At 38.9% G+C, this 19,641-nt stretch overlaps 3 protein-coding genes across 54 annotated transcripts in view; all 3 read right to left on the bottom strand.

Annotated features, from left to right (window-relative positions):
- The window catches only part of LOC110501777 (leishmanolysin-like (metallopeptidase M8 family)), a 28,073-nt gene extending 19,623 nt beyond the window's left edge, over nt 1-8,450 (bottom strand). The window contains exons 1-5 of one of the 3 annotated variants that reach the window (XM_021579600.3): nt 8,076-8,450; nt 7,247-7,344; nt 7,109-7,139; nt 5,984-6,066; nt 5,649-5,766 (exon numbers count right to left, since the gene is read on the bottom strand). In XM_021579600.3, coding sequence (XP_021435275.2) covers nt 5,649-5,766; nt 5,984-6,066; nt 7,109-7,139; nt 7,247-7,344; nt 8,076-8,204 — 459 coding nt within the window. In that variant the 5' untranslated portion in view covers nt 8,205-8,450. The remainder of the gene's footprint in view (nt 1-5,648; nt 5,767-5,983; nt 6,067-7,108; nt 7,140-7,246; nt 7,345-8,075) is intronic. The other 2 variants (XM_090215998.1, XM_090215999.1) reach the window with 2 other exon arrangements.
- A 148-nt stretch (nt 8,451-8,598) lies between these two features.
- LOC110502125 (uncharacterized) lies at nt 8,599-13,535 on the bottom strand. The gene is made up of 15 exons (XM_021579992.3): nt 13,414-13,535; nt 13,019-13,116; nt 12,749-12,849; nt 12,601-12,642; nt 12,321-12,347; nt 12,118-12,189; nt 11,925-11,990; nt 11,810-11,836; nt 11,639-11,683; nt 11,520-11,555; nt 11,251-11,331; nt 11,006-11,102; nt 9,554-9,684; nt 9,280-9,405; nt 8,599-8,988 (listed from the first exon to the last, which is right to left on the bottom strand). The coding sequence occupies exons 2-15, from the start codon at nt 13,101-13,103 to the stop codon at nt 8,959-8,961; spliced, it is 966 nt and encodes a 321-aa protein (XP_021435667.2). The 5' UTR covers nt 13,104-13,116; nt 13,414-13,535; the 3' UTR covers nt 8,599-8,958.
- A 2,453-nt stretch (nt 13,536-15,988) lies between these two features.
- The window catches only part of LOC110501770 (titin), a 186,535-nt gene continuing 182,882 nt past the window's right edge, over nt 15,989-19,641 (bottom strand). For all 50 annotated transcript variants that reach the window (XM_090215944.1, XM_090215945.1, XM_090215946.1 and 47 more), the window contains 5 exons: nt 19,396-19,552; nt 18,440-18,936; nt 18,086-18,239; nt 17,485-17,793; nt 15,989-17,340 (listed from right to left, as the gene is read on the bottom strand). In XM_090215944.1, the coding sequence (XP_090072070.1) occupies nt 17,054-17,340; nt 17,485-17,793; nt 18,086-18,239; nt 18,440-18,936; nt 19,396-19,552 (1,404 nt within the window). In that variant the 3' untranslated portion in view covers nt 15,989-17,053. The remainder of the gene's footprint in view (nt 17,341-17,484; nt 17,794-18,085; nt 18,240-18,439; nt 18,937-19,395; nt 19,553-19,641) is intronic.

Genomic DNA, 19,641 nt, shown 5'->3' with positions numbered 1-19,641 from the left:
AGATACTGACTGTTACTTTTGATTTTGACCTCTTTGTTCAGGGCCACATTATTCAATTTCTGTTAGTCACATGTCTGTGGAACTTGTTCAGTTTGTCTCAGTTGTTGAATCTTGTCATGTTCATACAAATATTTACACATGTTAAGTTTGCTGAAAATAAATGCAGTTGACAGTGAGAAGATGTTTCTTTTTTGCTGAGTTTATATAAAAAACACTAAGCAAGAATGGTGTTCATGGGAGGACACCATGGACGAAGCCCATGAACGAAGCCACTGCCGTCCAAAGAAAACATTGCTGCACATCTGAAGTTCGCAAAAGTGCACCTGGATGTTCCACAGCGCTACTGACAAAGTATTCTGTGGACAGATTAAACTAAAGTTGAGTTGTTTGGAAGGAACACACAACAGTGTGTGAAAAAAAAAAAGGCACAGCACAACAACATCAAAACCTCATCCCAACTGTAAAGTATGGTGAAGGGAGCATCATGGTTCAGGGCTGCTTTGCTGCCTCAGGGCCTGGACAGCTTGCTATCAGTCGGAAAAATGTATTCCCTAGTTTATAAAGACATTTAGCAGGAGAATGTAAGGCTATCTGTCCGCCAATTGAAGCTCAACAGAAGTTGGGTGATGCAACAGGACAATGACCCAAAACACAGAAATAAATCAACAGAATGGCTTCAACAGAAGAAAATACGCCTTGAGTCCTGACCTCAACCCGATTGAGATACTGTGGCATTTATGCAGAAGTCCAGGTAATTCCAAAGGGTTCACATACTTTTTATTGCTATTGTATATTATATTAGTTAAGACAAAAGCTCCTGGAGAGCGGTTTAAATAAATGCGTGCCTCAAATGACCCTTGACTCGGAAGGGCTAATCATGTTTGAGGCTGTCAGGTCAGTGAGTACGCACTCCGACCTAAGCCGTATCATAATCCATATTTTGCTGAACTGGCGTAGGATGCATTAGCTAATCCCATAACTGCAGAATGGTCCAGGGGTGCCCTGGTGGACAACGTATGAGTTATTTTTTAAATGTATTTTTTATTAACCCACCCACCCTCTTCGGGGAAGACAAATATTTGTTGTTACAGCTTTTTTGCAACATATACAACAATTGTACATATCACACTTTACATATACTGTACATTTTATACTGTACATACTTGATACTTTTACATACAGCAATCATATTACAATAATACATTACCGAATACGAGCTCTTTATTCCTACCCCTCAGCCACTCTCAGCCCATCCCACCTATCACCGTAGACCTCCCTCATTTGGTTTCCATGTGCCATATATTTTTCAATTATGCTGTTAAATTCTACATTCAATTTGAAACCTTTTTAAATCACAGTATCCACAGATTGTGAGCTAAAGATGAAAAAAATGTCTGAGTATTATTATTATATTATTGACTGACTGACTATGGCTTTCCAAATCGCCCAAGACTGTTATTTTTAAGGTTCATTTTAAGTGAATGTTTAAGTGAATATATTTTAGATTAGAAACACAAAATAACTGTCAATCTCCCTCGGCCTGGGGCTCCATGCAAGATCTCACCTCGTGGAGTTGCAATGATCATGAGAATGGTGAGGAATCAACCCAGAACTACACGGAAGGATCTTGTCAATGATCTCAAGGCAGCTGGGACCATAGTCACCAAAAAAATAATTGGTAACACACTACGCTGTGAAGAACTGAAATCCTGCAGCGCCTGCAAGGTCCCCCTGCTCAAGAAAGCACATATACATGCCCGTCTGAAGTTTGCCAATGAATATCTGAATGATTCAGAGGACAACTGGGTGAAAGTGTTGTGGTCAGATGAGACCAAAATGGAGCTCTTTGGCATCAACTCAACTCGCCGTGTTTGGAGAAGGAGGAATGCTGCCTAGGACCCCAAGAACACAATCAAACATGGAGGTGGAAACATTATGCTTTGGGTGTTTTTCTGCTAAGGGGACAGGACAACTTCACCGCATCAAAGGGACGATGGACGGGGCCATGTACTGTCAAATCTTGCGTGAGAACCTCCTTCCCTCAGCCAGGGCATTGAAAATGGGTCGTGGATGGGAATTCCAGCATGACAATGACCCAAAACACACAGCCAAGGCAACAAAGTAGTGGCTCAAGAAGAAGGACATTAAGGTCCTGGAGTGGCCTAGCCAGTCTCCAGACCTTAATCCCATAGAAAATCTGTGGAGGAAGCTGAAGGTTCGAGTTGCCAAACGTCAGCCTCAAAACCTTAATGACTTGGAGAAGATCTGCAAAGAGCAGTGGGACAAAATCCCTCCTGCGATGTGTGCAAACCTGGTGGCCAACTACAAGAAAAGTCTGACCTCTTGATTGCCAACAAGGGTTTTGCCACCAAGTACCGAGTCATGTTTTGCAGAGGGGTCAAAAACGTATTTCCCTCATTAAAATGCAAATCAATTTATAACATTTTTGACATGCGGTTTTCTGGATTTTGTTGTTGTTGTTCTGTCTCTTACTGTTCAAATAAACCTACCACTAAAATTATAGACTGATAATTTCTTTGTCAGTGGGCAAACATACAAAATCAGCAGGGATCAAATACTTTCCCCCCCTCACTGTGTATGTATGCATGTGTATGTATGCGTGTGTGTGTGTGTATGTATGTACGTACGTATGTACAGTGGGGCAAAAAAGTATTTAGTCAGCCACCAATTGTACAAGTTCTCCCACTTAAAAAGATGAGAGGCCTGTAATTTTCATCGTAGGTACACTTCAACTATGAATGACAAAATGAGGGAAAATAAATCCATAAAATCACATTGTAGGATTTTTAATTATGGTGGAAAATAAGTATTTGGTCAATAACAAAAGTTGATCTCAATACTTTGTTATGTACCCTTTGTTGGCAATGACAGAGGTCAAACGTTTTCTGTAAGTCTTCACAAGGTTTTCACACACTGTTGCTGGTATTTTGGCCCATTCCTCCATGCAGATCTCCTCTAGAGCAGTGATGCTTTGGGGCTGTTGCTGGGCAACACGGACTTTCAACTCCCCCCAAAGATTTTCTATGGGGTTGAGATCTGGAGACTGGCTAGGCCACTCCAGGACTTTGAAATGCTTCTTACGAAGACACTCCTTCGTTGCCCGGGCGGTGTGTTTGGGATCATTGTCATGCTGAAAGACCTAGCCACGTTTCATCTTCAATGCCCTTGCTGATGGAAGGAGGTTTTCACTCAAAATCTCACGATACATGGCCCCATTCATTCTTTCCTTTACACGGATCAGTCGTCCTGTCCCTTTGCAGAAAAACAGCCCTAAAGCATGATGTTTCCACCCCCATGCTTCACAGTAGGTATGGTGTTCTTTTGATGCAACTCAGCATTCTTTGTCCTCCAAACACGATGAGTTGAGTTTTTACCAAAAAATTATATTTTGGTTTCATCTGACCATATGACATTCTCCCAATCTTCTTCTGGATCATCCAAATGCTCTCTAGCAAACTTCAGACGGGACTGGACATGTACTGGCTTAAGCAGGGGGACACGTCTGGCACTGCAGGATTTGAATCCCTGGCGGCGTAGTGTGTTACTGATGGTAGGCTTTGTTACTTTGGTCCCAGCTCTCTGCAGGTCATTCACTAGGTCCCCCCGTGTGGTTCTGGGATTTTTGCTCACCGTTCTTGTGATCATTTTGACCCCACGGGGTGAGATCTTGCGTGGAGCCCCAGATCGAGGGAGATTATCAGTGGTCTTGTATGTCTTCCATTTCCTAATAATTGCTCCCACAGTTGATTTCTTCAAACCAAGCTGCTTACCTATTAAAGATTCAGTCTTCCCAGCCTGGTGCAGGTCTACAATTTGGTTTCTGGTGTTCTTTGACAGCTCTTTGGACTTGGCCATAGTGGAGTTTGGAGTGTGACTGTTTGAGGTTGTGGACAGGTGTCTTTTATACTGATAACAAGTTCAAACAGGTGCCATTAATATAGGTAACGAGTGGAGGACAGAGGAGCCTCTTAAAGGTCTGTGAGAGCCAGAAATCTTGCTTGTTTGTAGGTGACCAAATACTTATTTTCCACCATAATTTGCAAATAAATTCATAAAAAATCCTACAATGTGATTTTCTGGATTTTTTTTCTCATTTTGTCTGTCATAGTTGAAGTGTACATATGATGAAAATTACAGGCATTTCTCTTCTTTTTAAGTGGGAGAACTTGCACAATTGGTGGATGACTAAATACTTTTTTTGCCCCACTGTATGTATGTATGTATGTATGTATAGCATTCTGTTAGTGTCAAGAATTTTGTATAATAATACATTGAAAGATCAAGTGTCGTTTTTTGTATCAGTTCATATACCATGTGCCATGGAATCGGTACATCAAAAATGTCTTCCCATTTATTTTGGAATTAATGTGTGACATAGCAATTTTTGAACTAAGGATGAGTCTTTCTTAATAATCTACTGGAGAACCAGTTCTCGTTTAAGTATAACTTATGAGTGATGCTTTTAGTGAGAGGTGTTTTAATATTTAAATAATTTTAACCCCCAAACTCATATTCATTATATAAATAGGCATTTTTTCTGGTTGAATTTTTTCTGGCTTAGCGTTCCAAATAAAGTGATTTGTTTTGCTCATATGATTTAAAAAACAAATCGTCTGGAGTAGGCAGTACCATTAGTAAATGGGTAAAGTGTGATAGGACCAAAGAGTTAATCAATGTGATTATTTAATCAATAGATAAGTATTTACCTCTCCATGGTTGCAGAATCGTATCAATTTGTTTTCTTCAAACTGGTTGTGGTAAGTTAATGTATATTTTTTTCAGACATGAATACCAAGTATGTCTACTTTACCATCCTTCCATGTTATTGGTAAACTACAAGGTAGTGTAAACATTATGTTTTTTAAACGATCCAATACATAACATGGTACTCTTGTCATAATTGGGTCTTAGTCCTGAAAGGCTAGAAAAGTGATCAAGATCTTCAATGAGACCATGCAGGGATCCTGATTGTGGTCTTATGAAAAAACGAGTCATCGGCATAGATTAACACTTTTGTTTTTAACTCCCGGAATTCTAACCCTTTGATGTTCTTCTTGGATCTGGCTCTTAATAGCTAACATTTCGATGGCCTTAATAAATAGATATGGAGACACCGAACCGCCCTGTTTTACTCCTCTTAACAGCTCAATACTTTGAGAAGTAACCATTATTTACTATTTTACACCTGGGGTTGCTGTACATAACTTTAACTCATTGTACGAGATTCACCGAAATTAAAGTAGTCCAGGCATTTATGTATAAATTCTAGTTGTACTTTATCAAACGTCTTTTCAAAATCTGCTATGAAGACCAGGCCTGGCATCTTTGATGTTTCACAATGTTCAATTGTTTCAAGTAATTGTCGTATATTTTCTCCAATATATTGTCCATGTAAAAAACCTGTCTGATCAGGATGAACAATATCTGGTAAAACCTTGATTTTATGTGCGTATGAGTTGTCCATTTTCATCAATAATAATTCACCACCAGAAATCACAAGGTAATAACGGCGACCAATAACAGTAACCAACACTGACTAAATAGGATGGTTGATAGACTAGTTATTAGTAATACCTACTCTATCAACCAACCTACCTGGTCACTACACCTCAGTGGCGTAGACAGACCTGCAGATGATGCTCAGGAACAATGACGGGTCCACACTTTGTGATGTCTGCACATGATCCCTGGCAGTAGCGGTGAGGGTCATCTTTCTTCCTCAGATACTGATTGGTCACACATTGTCTGAACAGGAACAGACAATTTTATAATGCAAGAGAAAGATACTGACCCTCTGATCGAGCCTTGTTTAAGGTCTATTCAATAAAATAGATTATCTTGAACATCTTAAAATGCTACACACCCCAATTGAATTACAAACGTGAAAATATAGTATTTTCTTCTTGAGATTAGAACATGTTATTGGACTGTGTTGGAGGGTGATGGGAGGTGAGCTCTCTACCTGCTGAGTAGTATAGGCCCTGATTTCCGGCGAACCTGAAAAACCTTCTGTAAATAATCAATTGCTTGTGGAAAAAGTTTATCCTGTAGAAAACAAAAAGGGAGTACCTATGATACCAGCAGCCAGCTAGGATACACAAAACATAATATTAGCCTGGTGCAACAAAACTTAAAGATTAAGATTATCATGTAGATGTGATAAACATGACACACATATATATACACACACACACACACACACACACACACACACAGTTGAAGTCGGAAGTTTACATACACTTAGGTTGGAGTCATAAAAATTTGTTTTTCAACCACACCACAAATTTCTTTTCAACAAATGATAGTTTTGGCAAGTTGGTTACGACATCTACTTTGTGCATGACACAAGTCATTTTTCCAACAATTGTTAATAACAGACAGATTATTTCACTGTAGCACAATTCCAGTGGGTCTGAAGTTTACATACACTATGTTGACTGTGCCTTTAAACAGCTTTGAAAATTCCAGAAAATTGTCATGGATTTAGAAGCTTCTGACAGGCTAATTGACAGTCAATTGGAGGTGTACCTGTGGATGTATTTCAAGGCCTACCTTCAAACTAAGTGCCTCTTTGCTTGACATCATGGGAAAATCAAAAGAAATCGGCCAAGACCTCAGAAAAAAAAATTGTAGACCTCCACAAGTCTGGTTCATTCTTGGGAGCAATTTCCAAACGCCTGAAGGTACCACGTTCATCTGTACAAGCAATAGTACGGAAGTATAAACACCATGGGACCACGCAGCCTTCATAACGCTCAGGAAGGAGACGCATTCTGTCTCCTAGAGATGAATGTAATTTGGTGCAAAAAGTGCAAATCAATCCCAGAACAACAGCAAAGGACCTTGTGTTGGAAACAGATACAAAAGATACAAAAGTCAACCAGTAAAATAAAGTGATTATCCTAACTGACCTAAGACAGGGAATTTTTACTAGGACTTAATGTCTTAATTGTGAAAAACTGAGTTTAAATGCTTTTGGCTAAGGTGTATGTAAACTTCAGACTTAAACTACACACACACACACACACACACACACACACCTGCATGTCAACAGGAAAGAGCTCTGACCTCATTCACACCAACATACCTTCACAAGTCTTCTTTTATCTGAGGTTAACCTTTGGAAAAAGACATAACATGTATACAATAACATTGAGATCAGCTTACGGTAAGGCCAGGAACACACTTATAAACTCTGAGAATAGTAGGACAGAAATAAACTTACTTGTCCACACTTGAGTCATAAATTATTTGTATCTTTAATTGTTGATCAGAGCTTCTTTTGGTTAATCTTTCCGACTTCAGATATACTTTATGGACAACCTACAAGAAGAAGCATTGTTGAAAGCAAAGCAGCTACTGTATTATCATCAGTGGTGTAAAGTACTAAAGTACAAAATACAAGTAGTTTTTGGGGGTATCTGTACTCGTTACATTTTGAATACTTAGCAGGACAGGAAAATTGCTTAATTCACACACTTATCAAGAGAACATCCCTGGTCGTCCTTACTGCCCCTGTTCTGGCAGACTCACCAAACACATGCTTTGTTTGTAAATGATGTCGGAGTGTTGGAGCATGCCCCTGGCTATCCGTAAATAAAAAAAACTTTTTTTTAAATGATGCCGTCTGGTTTGCTTTATAAGGAATTTGAAATGTATACTTTTACTTTTAATACTAAATTATATTTAAACCCAAAATACTTTTAGACTTTTACTCAAGTAGCATTTTACTGGTTGACTTTCACTTTTACTTCAGTAATTTTATATTAAGGTATCTTAATTTTTTCTCAAGGTTTAGTATCTACTTTTATGACAATTGGGTACTGATTATCATGTAGATACACCTTGAGATGAGTGAACCACATGATTAGCATCGTTTTTTTTTCATGTAAAGAATACATTTAAGTGCATGCATTAAATGAAACGCTTAATAATTTGAGAGGAAATAGCTAAAATGTTAAGATAATCGACACGGAACGCCCCTATTGACATTGCTCGAGCGCCCTCCTTGGTTAATTGATTCCTTACGACAAAATAGCGATAAAGACACTTACCTCCGACAGAGATGGGACTTGATGTTTACACGTATGACAATGCACAAACAAAAATAGAAGTGAGAAGGTGAAAATACGTCTCAGTGACCCAAACAGCTTCCAAAAGCGTCTCAGCTCCGTCGCCATCATATGTCCAGCGACAGTCGTGATTCAAATCCTGTTTCATTCATCGCTATCTACATAATCACAACTCACATAGATAACTATGCCGCTCCACCACTATGTTATTGATAGGTATGTATCTTATTACTCCTCATTAGGACGGCGAAACCCACTTTACTCGTGTGTTACTTGCTAGCTTTAGCCTTTAGTTTAGCCAAAGATCACTGTTCTATCTGTGACCCTGCTTACATCGCCACTTCCGGGTCGTCAGATTTTTCTGAAAAAAAGCTTCACAACAAAAGTCTTCTATCTGAGCAATACAAGGGCTGCATGCTAAACGGTAAACAATATTTCTAACCACACCGGTAATGTATCCAAGAATGTCCATGTCATGTGTAAAAATGGAACAAAAAAGGTCCACGAAATTGTATATATTTATTAACTTTTCATTGACATATTACATAGTGTGGACATTCAGTGCACTGAGTCAGACAGACATATTAGAAATTAGGATGTGAATTTGATTGAATTGTATTCCACAGTAGCCTATAGTGACAGACATGCCATATGACATTTTAATTTTAAATGGACGGTAGGGGCTTTTTCATTTGTTTTGAGTATTTTTTGGTGTTTTATTGGGATCCCCATTGCAAAAGCAGCAGCTACTCTTCCTGGGGTCCACACAAAACATGAAACATGACATATTACAGAACATGACAACAGACAACAGCTCAAGGACAGAACCACATACTACATGGGGTTGCTTCTTGCAGGAGGGTAGTCACAGAGCAGATGCAGTGGGATGTTTGTTCTGTCCACAACACCAAGAGTGTGTTCATGGAATTGAATAGGAAAACAATCAGATTAGACAAAACATTGTGAAAAAACAGGGGTGTAGCTCAAATGGCACCATATTCCCTATATTGCACTACTTTTGACTAGAGCCCTATGGGGCAGTAGTCCTAGTGTCACAACACCTAGGGACCCTGATCAAAAGTAGTACACTATAGGAAATAGGGTAACATTTGGGATGCAGTCATGGACACTTTTCCAAATGTAGCCTAAGCATGTAAGACGTACTAAAACATCAGTGCATGTTTACCTGAGCCATAACATCAATCCATTCAGAGCCACTGTAGACGAACAGCATGCGAGTATCTCTCCTCAGGATCATAACATTTTCAGATCTTAACTCCGACATCTCGCTCTCACCATTCACAATGTAAATCTATTGTTCAATTAATAAAAAGGTTAAAAAATGTATTCAATGGAAGGTTCAAAGAGGTTAAAAAATGGATCAAATGATTAAGATGTTTGATATCACCCAAACATCATGATGTTATTCAAGCATAGAACGATTCTTATTATACACTTACAGATACTGCCTTATCAGCATTATATCTTCCTGTGCCAGGGATTGGCTTGAAGGAATTTGCTGAAGAACAATTACAAAAGGCAGAAGGTCCTTTATGCCCTTTCTCCCCTCTGTGTCCTTGAATAACATATACTAGAAGAAAACACAAGAACGTTTTTTAATCATATCAATAGCTGTTTACATAATATATCGTAATACATAATTTATACTCAGAATAATGTATATATAGTGCCGTGAAAAGTATTTGCCCCATTTCTAATTTTCTCTGCTTTTGCATATTTTCTATACTGAATGTTATCAGATCTTTAACCAAAATCTAATATTAGATAAAGGGAACCTGAGTAAACAAATAGCACAACAATGACATACTTATTTCATTTATTTCATAAACAAAGTTATGCAACACCCAATGCCCCTGTGTGAAAAAGTTATTGCCCCCTTACACCCAGTAACTGGGACCCATGTCATCCAAAAAGTGATACTTTTAAATAATATGTCCATAGAACATTCTTCCAAAAGTCTTGAAGATCATCCAGGTGCTTCCAGGTGCTTTTTTGGCAAACTTGAGTCAACGTTTTGGACAACATGGGTCCAAACACTGCATTCCACAGTAAGAACCTCATACCAACGGTCAAGCATAATGGTGGTAGTGTGATGGTTTGAGGATGCTTTGCTGCCTCAGGACCTGGACGACTTGCCTTAATAGAAGGAACCATGAATTCTGCTCTGTATCAGAGAATTCTACAGGAGAATGTCAGGTCATCCGTCTGTGAGCTTAAGCTGAGGCGCAGCTGGGTCATGCAGCAAGACAATGATCTAAAACACACAATCAAGTCTACATGAAAAAGGCTAAAAAGCAGCAAATTTGACATTTTGGAATGGTTAAAGTCCCGACCTAATCTCAATTGAGATGTTGTGGCAGGATTTGAAACTAACAGTTGATGCTTGAAAACCCACAAATGTCGCTGAGTTAAAGCAGTTCTACATGCAAGAGTGGGCCAAAATTCCTCCACAGCGATGTGAGAGACTGATCAACAACTACAGGAAGCATTTGGTGACACAACTAGTTATTGAGTGTAAGGGGGAAATTGCTTTTTCACATAGGGGAATTGGGTGTTGCATAACTTTGCTAATTAAATATATAAAATAAGTATATATTTTGGGTAATTTTAAACTCAGGTTCCCTTTATCTAAATTTAGGTTTTGGTTGAAGATCTGATAACATTCAGTATAAAAAAATAAGCAAAAATAGAGAAAATCGGAAAGGGGGCAAATGCTTTTCACGGCACTGTAGGCCTACATAATAATGTATTGATATACACTGAGTATACCAAACATTTGGAACACCTTCCTAATATTGAGTTGCAGTCTCTGTCGCGGGAAAGAACAGGTGTTCTTAATGTTTTGTACATTCAGCATACATACGATACATGATATCAATAACATACTTAACCTTCCCCTGGAGCACCAGTTTTTCCTGTTGTGCCCTGTTTGCCCACAACTCCATGATATCCAGTTAACCCATGCGGTCCACGACGACCTTTTATTCCCTAAATACAATATGGAGTAGTGCAGAACAACATCAAAGGAAGTTTGTTTAGTCTAACCTTTTGAAAATGAAAGATAGTTAATCATTATTGCCAAATTAATTATTTTCAGAAAAAACTGCAGGCTACAGAGACAGCAGAGACACTTTACCATTGTCCCTCTATGCCCGGGACTTCCCCTAGGTCCATCCAGTCCTCGTAATCCAGTGTATGCTTTTAGTCCTCGGTCACCCTAAACCATTAAGTATACAAAACGTAACCATTAAAATTGAAATATTTTGGCCACAAAATGCTTCTTCAATTAGACATTTCCAATGATTGCTGTTCATTGGCATTTCTCCAAATCCAGGTTTGCTGGCTAAGGGGTTTGTTTCAGCATCTTTAGTCTTTAATGTAAGAGAATGCTGGCTATTCATTCACCTTCTGTCCATGGAGACCAGGCTTTCCAGTGGAACCCTGTTAAATAACACACACGTTGAGGGTTGAGTGAAAGTACACGTGACGTTCCAATTGGGATTGAAACTTGATTGACAACTTACCTTTCCACCTTTTTGTCCCGGGTCACCTTTCAGTCCCTTCTCGCCCTGTTTATATCGTAAACATCACATTTTCACATGTACTTTTAGTTTACTTGGTGCTAGACATACACTATTATTGTGTTAAGTATATTATTTGTGAAACTATGAATTATTAAAGCAGTAAAAGCTTACTTTTGAACCAGTGCGTCCTTGAGGACCCTGTAAAAACACAAATGTACATTTGTTGTAAAAGCAGTGTGAAATATACTGGTAGAACACAGCATTAGTTATTATGTGGATAATTTACCTCATGTGTTCCAGGTCTGCCAATGTCACCGAATAAACCACGCCAGCCTCTGTCCCCCTTCTCTCCCTAGCGATGAGTAAAGACAGACTAAAACTTATTTTGGATGTAGCACTCTCTATACCGATCCATTATTCAAACTACAGCTTATATACCAGAAAGGGAGCCCAATTGCATTTGAGATTGTGTCACTGACCTTTTGGCCTATGAGTCCTATCACACCAGGGGAACCATGGGTTCCCTCTTCTCCCTTTTGACCGCGTCGACCCTGCAAGACAATGTCCAGTCACATAACTGTCCCACTACTGAGTGTGTCTTTCTGATGCGTTCCAGTGTCATTATAAAAAGTCTCATATAAATCCTATGAATTGTTTTGTATTATAATGTATATATTCATACCATCTGACCCTTTGGTCCTTTGCAGCCCTTTAAAGAGAAACCGTGAAAATTAACTGCATAAATAATAACTTAATAAAATTATTATCAAATCAAATTTTTTATTTGTCACATACACATGGTTAGCAGATGTTAATGCGAGTGTAGCGAAATGCTTGTGTTTTTATTTTTTTTTATTTTTATTTTTATTTTTTATTTTTTTTTCAAATCAAATCAAATTTTATTTGTCACATACACATACACATCAGTTACAGTATATACGTAGACATCAAGCGAGTACTACCTTTTCACCCTTTGGTCCCCTGAGATATTCCGTTATATCAACCTGAAACAACAGTCAGCAAGAACATATGACAGACATCTAACTTGCATCTTACACTGTAAACCAACATAGTCTGAATTGTTTATGTGCTGTTTGCTATGTCCATTACCAGTAGGGCAGATGTCCGTGTCGATGGAGGAAACGGAGGAGGAGGAGGAGGAGGAGACAGAAATGTTTTGCATTTCGGAACCAACCAGATATTCTTCTTACCTGAATAAGTGAATAAGGTGAGAAAAATAATCAAGTGAACAAGGTAAGCCCCTTTTTTATTTTCTCTCTTTTGAAGAAGTTATTCATCTCATAGTTCCTTATTTGTCTCAGTCCAGCATATTTTGATCGTCTTTTTATATTGAAAACACTACCAACAATCACTACAAACCTGATCGGAAGGATGGTGTAGCTTCTGTGAGTATGACAGTACAGCCAATGATAAGATGGAGTATAAAAGCACATTGCTTTGGCATGTTACCTCAAGATCTGAAAGCAAACACTTGCCAGTTAGTTGCAAGTCAACTCGTCAATATGACTACTGTATATCATACGCTGTGGGGCAAAGCCCAACCTTAATAAGGCTAGTTTTCCTGATATCTAGCCTCCAATAACTTGTAGCATAGCCATTAGCCAGCTATTCAGAGCATCAACACAGGAGTGCTGCCAAAGACTGCAAAACCCCCCTACATCATCAACATAGCCTAAGATTTATATCTTATTAACTACTTTCAAATGTAAATATTTCCATACATTTTTTAAAATAACATCTACTGAATGTCTTACCTCTCTGTAAGCTCTGTTCCCGCCGTAGCAATACTGTTGCTTCTCTGATAGTCCTGATTGCAGGGGCCAATACTGTAGTTGGATCTCAAATTGCAAGCTTGCACCATATATCCACTTATCTCAATAAGAATGGAAGTGCAACTCTGGCAGTAGTTGAGTAAAAATAATTAAATAATGAGTAATACTGTTGCAGTGCCAAAGAGATGCAGTTTTTTAGCCTTCAGTTCATCGGGCTAAATTCTCAGAATCTCAAAATGTGTCAGGTTGATGCATTTGCTACATGGCTGATATGGTGGAACAATTGTAATTTATGATTTTTTTATTAACTTTTTCTTTTAAAAATGACATCTCTTATAGTAGATGCTATTCCTGCATCTGCATCATCTGCAGTTCCTACATCCATTTTGACTGTTGAATTAAATATATATAGACATTGATTCTTGAAGAATAGAACTTATACATGTCTTGTGAGTTTAGTTAATCTGTCATACCCCATCAGAACCCAAAATACAAGCTTATTTTACTCCAATGTTTGTAAACAATGTCAACATAAACATACAATGTATAGCTTCAAAACATGGTTAAAACTATAATTTTGATCTCATAGATGGTCAGTCCTTGCATCCACACTGTAGCTCTTGTTTATGAATTTGAGTGGTAACAGCTATTAACCAAAAAAAGTGGTGCCCGCTTTGTTATTATTAGAATTGTGGATTGCCCCTTTAACCTGGGTATTGGTCCGTCTGTGTTCAGACAGAGTGCAGCTGATATCATTAGTCCACTGTTAATACAATCCCCCCAAATAGTTAATGTCAGCAATCAAGTTTTCAAGATAAAGCAATGTCAGTGGAGATTTTTTTGGTGTTGATATATATGTCGCAAAATGCATCATTGAAAGGTTTTTAATTCTTAGTTCTTGGTTTATAGACCAGAGTTAGACCTACACCTGGATTGATTTAAACTGGGTCTGTGAAAAAATTCATTAGACCTTAATTTATGGATTTCACATGACTGGGAATACAGATGTGCATCTGTTGGTCACAGATACCATGGATCAGGAAATTAGTCTGTATCTGGTGTGACCACCATTTGCCTCATACAGCGTCACACATCTCCTTTGCATAGAGTTGATCAGGCTGTTGATTGTGGTCTTTGGAATGTTGTCCCACTCCTCTTCAACAGCCACACACAAGCTTAATGCACAATGCCAAGTGTCGACTGGAGTGGTGTAAATCTCACCTCCATTGGACTTTGGGGCAGTGGAAATGGGTTCTCTGGAGGGATGAATCACTCTTCACCATTTGGCAGTCTGACCGACAAATCTGGGTTTGGCGGATGCCTGCCCTAATGTATAGCGCCAACTGTAAAGTTTGGTGGAGGAGGAATAATGGTCTGGGGCTGTTTTTTATGGTTTGGGCTAGGCCCCTTAGTTCCAGTGAAGGAAAATATATCTTGATGCTACAGCATACATGACATTCTAGAGAATTCTGTGCTTCCAACTTTGTGGAAACAGTTTGGTGAAGGCCCTTTCCTGTTTCAGCATGACAATGCCCCCATGCAGCCGGCTGCGACCAGGAGACCCATGAGGGCGGCGCACAATTGGCCCAGCGTCATCCGGGTTAGGGAAGGGCTTGGCAGGCCGGGATTTCCTTGTCCCATCGCGCTCTAGTGATTCCGGGCCTGGCGCATGCACACTGACACGGTCGCCAGGTGTAAGGTGTTTCCTCCAACTCATTGGTGCGGCTGAATTCCGTGTTGAGCAGGAATTGTGTCAAGAAGCAGTGCGGCTTGGCTGGGTCGTGTTTCGGAGGACGCACAGCTCTCGACCTTCGCCTCTTGCAGCGATGGGACAAGACTGTAACGACCAATTGGATACCACGAAATTGAGGAGAAAAAGGGATCAAACATGAAAAGCTAAATAAATAAATGGTTTGTTGACATCGTTGTGGAAGAACAGGACAGACCTGCACAGAGCTCTGACCTCAACCCCATCGAGCACCTTTGAGATGATTTGGAACGCCGACTGTGTGCCAGGCCTAATCATCCAACATCAGTGCCTGACCTCACTAATGCTCTTGTGGTTGAATGAAAGCAAGTCCCTGCAGCAATGTTCCAACATCTAGTAGAAAGCCTTCCCAGAAGAGTAGAGGCTGTTAAAGTAGCAAAGGGGGGACCAACTCCATATTAATGCCCATGATTTTGGAATGAGATGGTCGACATACTTTTGGTCATATAGTGTATGTAGGCCTACAAAACGTTGATGAACCCTGTTATAGACTTTCAAAATAACAAACAGCCCAAGCTATATAACTTTGACAAAGCGTGGGACAATATGTACTCCAGCCTAAGCTCTCCTGAAATGAGCTACCTAAACAGGTTAATATTCTGTACTGTTCTGTAATATTCTGTATAATCAAATTGTGACTTGTGACTGTGGTATCCATTTAGTTCTTATTTTCCCCTCTACATTAGTGGCTATGTGTTGCATGTGAAAGTGAAGGAATCATTGATAAGGAAAGGAAACTGAACATCAATACAAGGTTCTTGAGATGAATAAAGAAACAGAGTTGTTCACTAGTGCTGAAATCATGCTTTATTAAATCAGTCAAATAAAACTCAAGGAGGATGAATATAGTAGTAATTCTACATCAATAGACTCAGTTAAATCAAAGTGCAGGGCATTATTATTCATGCTTTTTGCTTTCTTTGTTTCACGGTAGATGGTATCACCATGGTACATTCACTTGATGGTTACCCTGACTACTGGCAAGGTGAAATTCTAAAACTAAAACACACTCACACACACAAAATATTACCTAACAATCCTCCAAGAGGTGGCACTGTTTCTGCAACGAAGTACTTGAATTGACTTTTGTTTTTTAATGGCCAGGTGATGTTACGTTTTAAAAAGCCAATTCAACTGTCCTTTGCCAGAAACAGAGCACATAAAAATAGAGCTCAAAGTGCAGGCCGCTCGCACTTTTAGCATGTCATTAAAATGGTGGTTATGACATAGTCAGTCTGAACACAAGACCTAGTTGTGCTACTTACATGAGGGTTTATGCAAACAGCACTCAGGGTCTTATGATCATGTTACAATTCATATGAGTATTTGTAATATTGCACGCACAGATGCACGGTGCATAACATTGTCTTTCTCTGATTTAGTATAAACTTCAACAGGGAACCTCTCTACCTGTTGAGGAAATCTTAAGACTTCAACTTTTTGTTGAGGCACGGAGTTTAGTTTCAGGTTTTTCAGGGTATTCGTTTCATGTGAAACTTTCTCCTGTTAAACATTTAGTTCCTTTTGTTTCAGTTAATATTGTCATAAATAACAATTCATACATTTTCCATAACCGTTAAATTCGGCTATATACATTATGTACATGTCACAGAAAAGTGGTTCAAAAATCCTATTCATAATTATCCAATATGGCACATTTTATAACAACTTTAGACTTTAGTCTAGTTTGGCATAAATTTATGTCAAGTTTGGTATAAAAATAGTTCATATTTACAAGAACAGAAATCCAGGTCTTTATCAAGTAAAGATTATTTTTGCTAATTCAATAAATAAAAAGGTACTGGAGGAGGGAAAATGGGGGATAGAAATGATATGGTTACGTGTTGTTGTTTTTTACATGGATCGAATATGAATGTTGACAGTTGCCATGGTAGATCCAAGCTTGTTGGACAGTTTGAGGGTGTACGCTCCGGCATCGTCTTCCTTCACACAGGGGATTACAAGGGTGGTGAGGTCCTCCGTGGTCTCGATGTGGAACCGGTCACTGTCTTCATCACACTGTTTCCCTGTGCGGGTCCACTCAATCTCAGGTGTTGGGTCTCCAGAGAAAGCACAGGACACGCTCAAAGGCCTTCCTGGCTCAATGCTGACATCCTCTGGGAGAAATTCGATTTTGGGAGCTACAGGGCAATGAGAAAAAAATAAATAGGAATTAATTAAGGTGTCAACTTCTTATTGAAAGCAGAGGAACAACATACGATAGTCACTCAGACTATACTACTAATACCACTACTAGATGTATAGGTAAGGGTAATTCATCTCACCTTTACCAACACCATGAGTAAGAGCAGTCATTGAGGATCCATGAGTTGACATTGAACTAGCATGACTTGACGTTATTTCACTCGACATTTTCATCATACTGCTGGAGCTCATGGATACCATTGATTCAGATGTCATGGAGGACATGCTAGCAGCAGACATGCTTTCAAATTGTCTTTGGAAAGAACCTTCATGTGTCATTGATGCTCCAGCCATATGGACTGATGTGGCTGAGAAACTGTCACTGTGCAAGCTGGCAGCAGCAGCTCTTTGCTCCATTATAACCATTTTGGCAGGTTCTTCAACAAGAGCTGTGAGAACAACGCAAATGATGAGGTACATGGCTAAATGGTCATTTCTCGATGGAGATACTCAAATCCATCTGTGTATATTTCTATATGAATATAAACAAAATGGCGTGTCCATTTTGTTAACATTCTATGGAAAATACTGGTAAGGAAAATTAAAGATTAGTCTTTAATTTAAGCTATTAGTAAAATTTTGAGACTCAAGTTTCATTTTTCAAAAAACTTGGGAAGCTTTGCATTATCACACTGTAAGCTGTTAATTAAACAATGGATTGATGAAGCAATGACAACTTACTGATGACGTTGAGAGATGATGTTGCAGAGCACTGTCCATATTTGTTTTCGGCTTTGATGGTGTATTTGCCGCTGTCTGCAACTTTGGCCTCAATAATCTCCAGAGTGTATACATTTTTGGAACGGCTCAGTTTTGTGTTTGAGGTCATAGATACCTGTACCGAGAGAGCCAAAAGAATAACATATTCGTTTCTGTTTTGTATTAATCAAGTACCTATTCAAGTGATGTTTGTAACCTGACTTGCTTTGTCTGATTGCCCCGGATTGGATGAATACAGTTCTGTCGTATTAAATGTAATTTAATTGAAGAAATGAAATCAAACATTATTTACAAAATCATTGGTAGTCTACTCACCATTATGTTGTCCTTAAACCACTCGATTTCAGGGGCAGGCTCTCCTGCAATCTCACATGTGAACTTGACGTTCTGTCCTTCATTGACATTCTGAGAGCGTGGCTGCACAAGGAATGATGGTGCATCTGATCGTGCTTCAGTGACAGTAGTGTTGAATTGGCACTTGACAAGGCCATGTTCGGTTTTGGCTTCACATGTGATGACCCCCTGCTCGTATTGGCTGACCTTTTTGATGGTCATAGTATGGTTGTTTCCAGACACACCATATCTGTAGTCTTCTGAGTTGGCCAGTTCCATTCCGTTCAGGATCCATCTGATATCTGAAGCTCTGGGGATGTTGGCTCTCAGGGTGAGAGACTGGCCTTCAGTCATGGCCATCTGAGTATGGGATGCCTTGATTTCTGTGTAAGACTCAACCTCTCCGTAGACAATTTCCTTTTTAATAACTTGCTCTGAAATTTCTCTTTTTGTTGCAAGTGCTTTGGATTTGTTTGAGGCTAAGACAGAGCAAAAGGAGATACATTGATTAGATATTAGGCCATATGCAGAATTATAAGGTTTATAGATACTGGACTTATCAAGAGATACGTTGATTGAATAAATAATATAAACATAACAATATCACCAGAACCGGGCCTTAATTATGATAAATAATTCCTACATTGGCAGATAACTTAGCGGTTAGAGCATTGGGCCAGTTACCAAAATGTTTCTGGTTCAAATACCGAAGCCGACAAGGTAATAAATCTGTCAATGTGCCCTTAAGCCAGGCACTTAAACCTAATTTACTCCAGGAGCGCTGTACTACTATGACCGACAACACATTGCACTGCACCTATCCGGTGTATGTGACAATAAAACATTTATTTAATATATATATTTATTTAATATATATATTTATTTAATATATATATTTATTTAATATATATATATATATATATATATAGTATGCATACCTTGAATAGAGACAATGCAGCTTGTGGATGATGACCCAGCACTATTGGTGACTGTGCATTTGTAAACTCCACTGTCAGAGGCCTCAGATTCATAGATTTCAAGGTGTGCCGAATCATGCTCTTCATGAATTTCATATTTTCCACCGTGAATGAGAGTCTGCAAATGAAAAAGAAAGAAAGAAAGTAAAAAAGAATATATTTTAACCTATATTTAATACCTTTGAAATGTCTATTCAAGTGTGACTA

The sequence above is a fragment of the Oncorhynchus mykiss genome, chromosome 22, assembly GCF_057628025.1.
Source record: "Oncorhynchus mykiss isolate SJ-2025 chromosome 22, ASM5762802v1, whole genome shotgun sequence".
Classification (NCBI taxonomy): Eukaryota; Metazoa; Chordata; class Actinopteri; order Salmoniformes; family Salmonidae; genus Oncorhynchus; species Oncorhynchus mykiss.
Note: the sequence above shows the minus strand (reverse complement) of the source record. Positions and strands in the feature narration are given on the sequence as shown.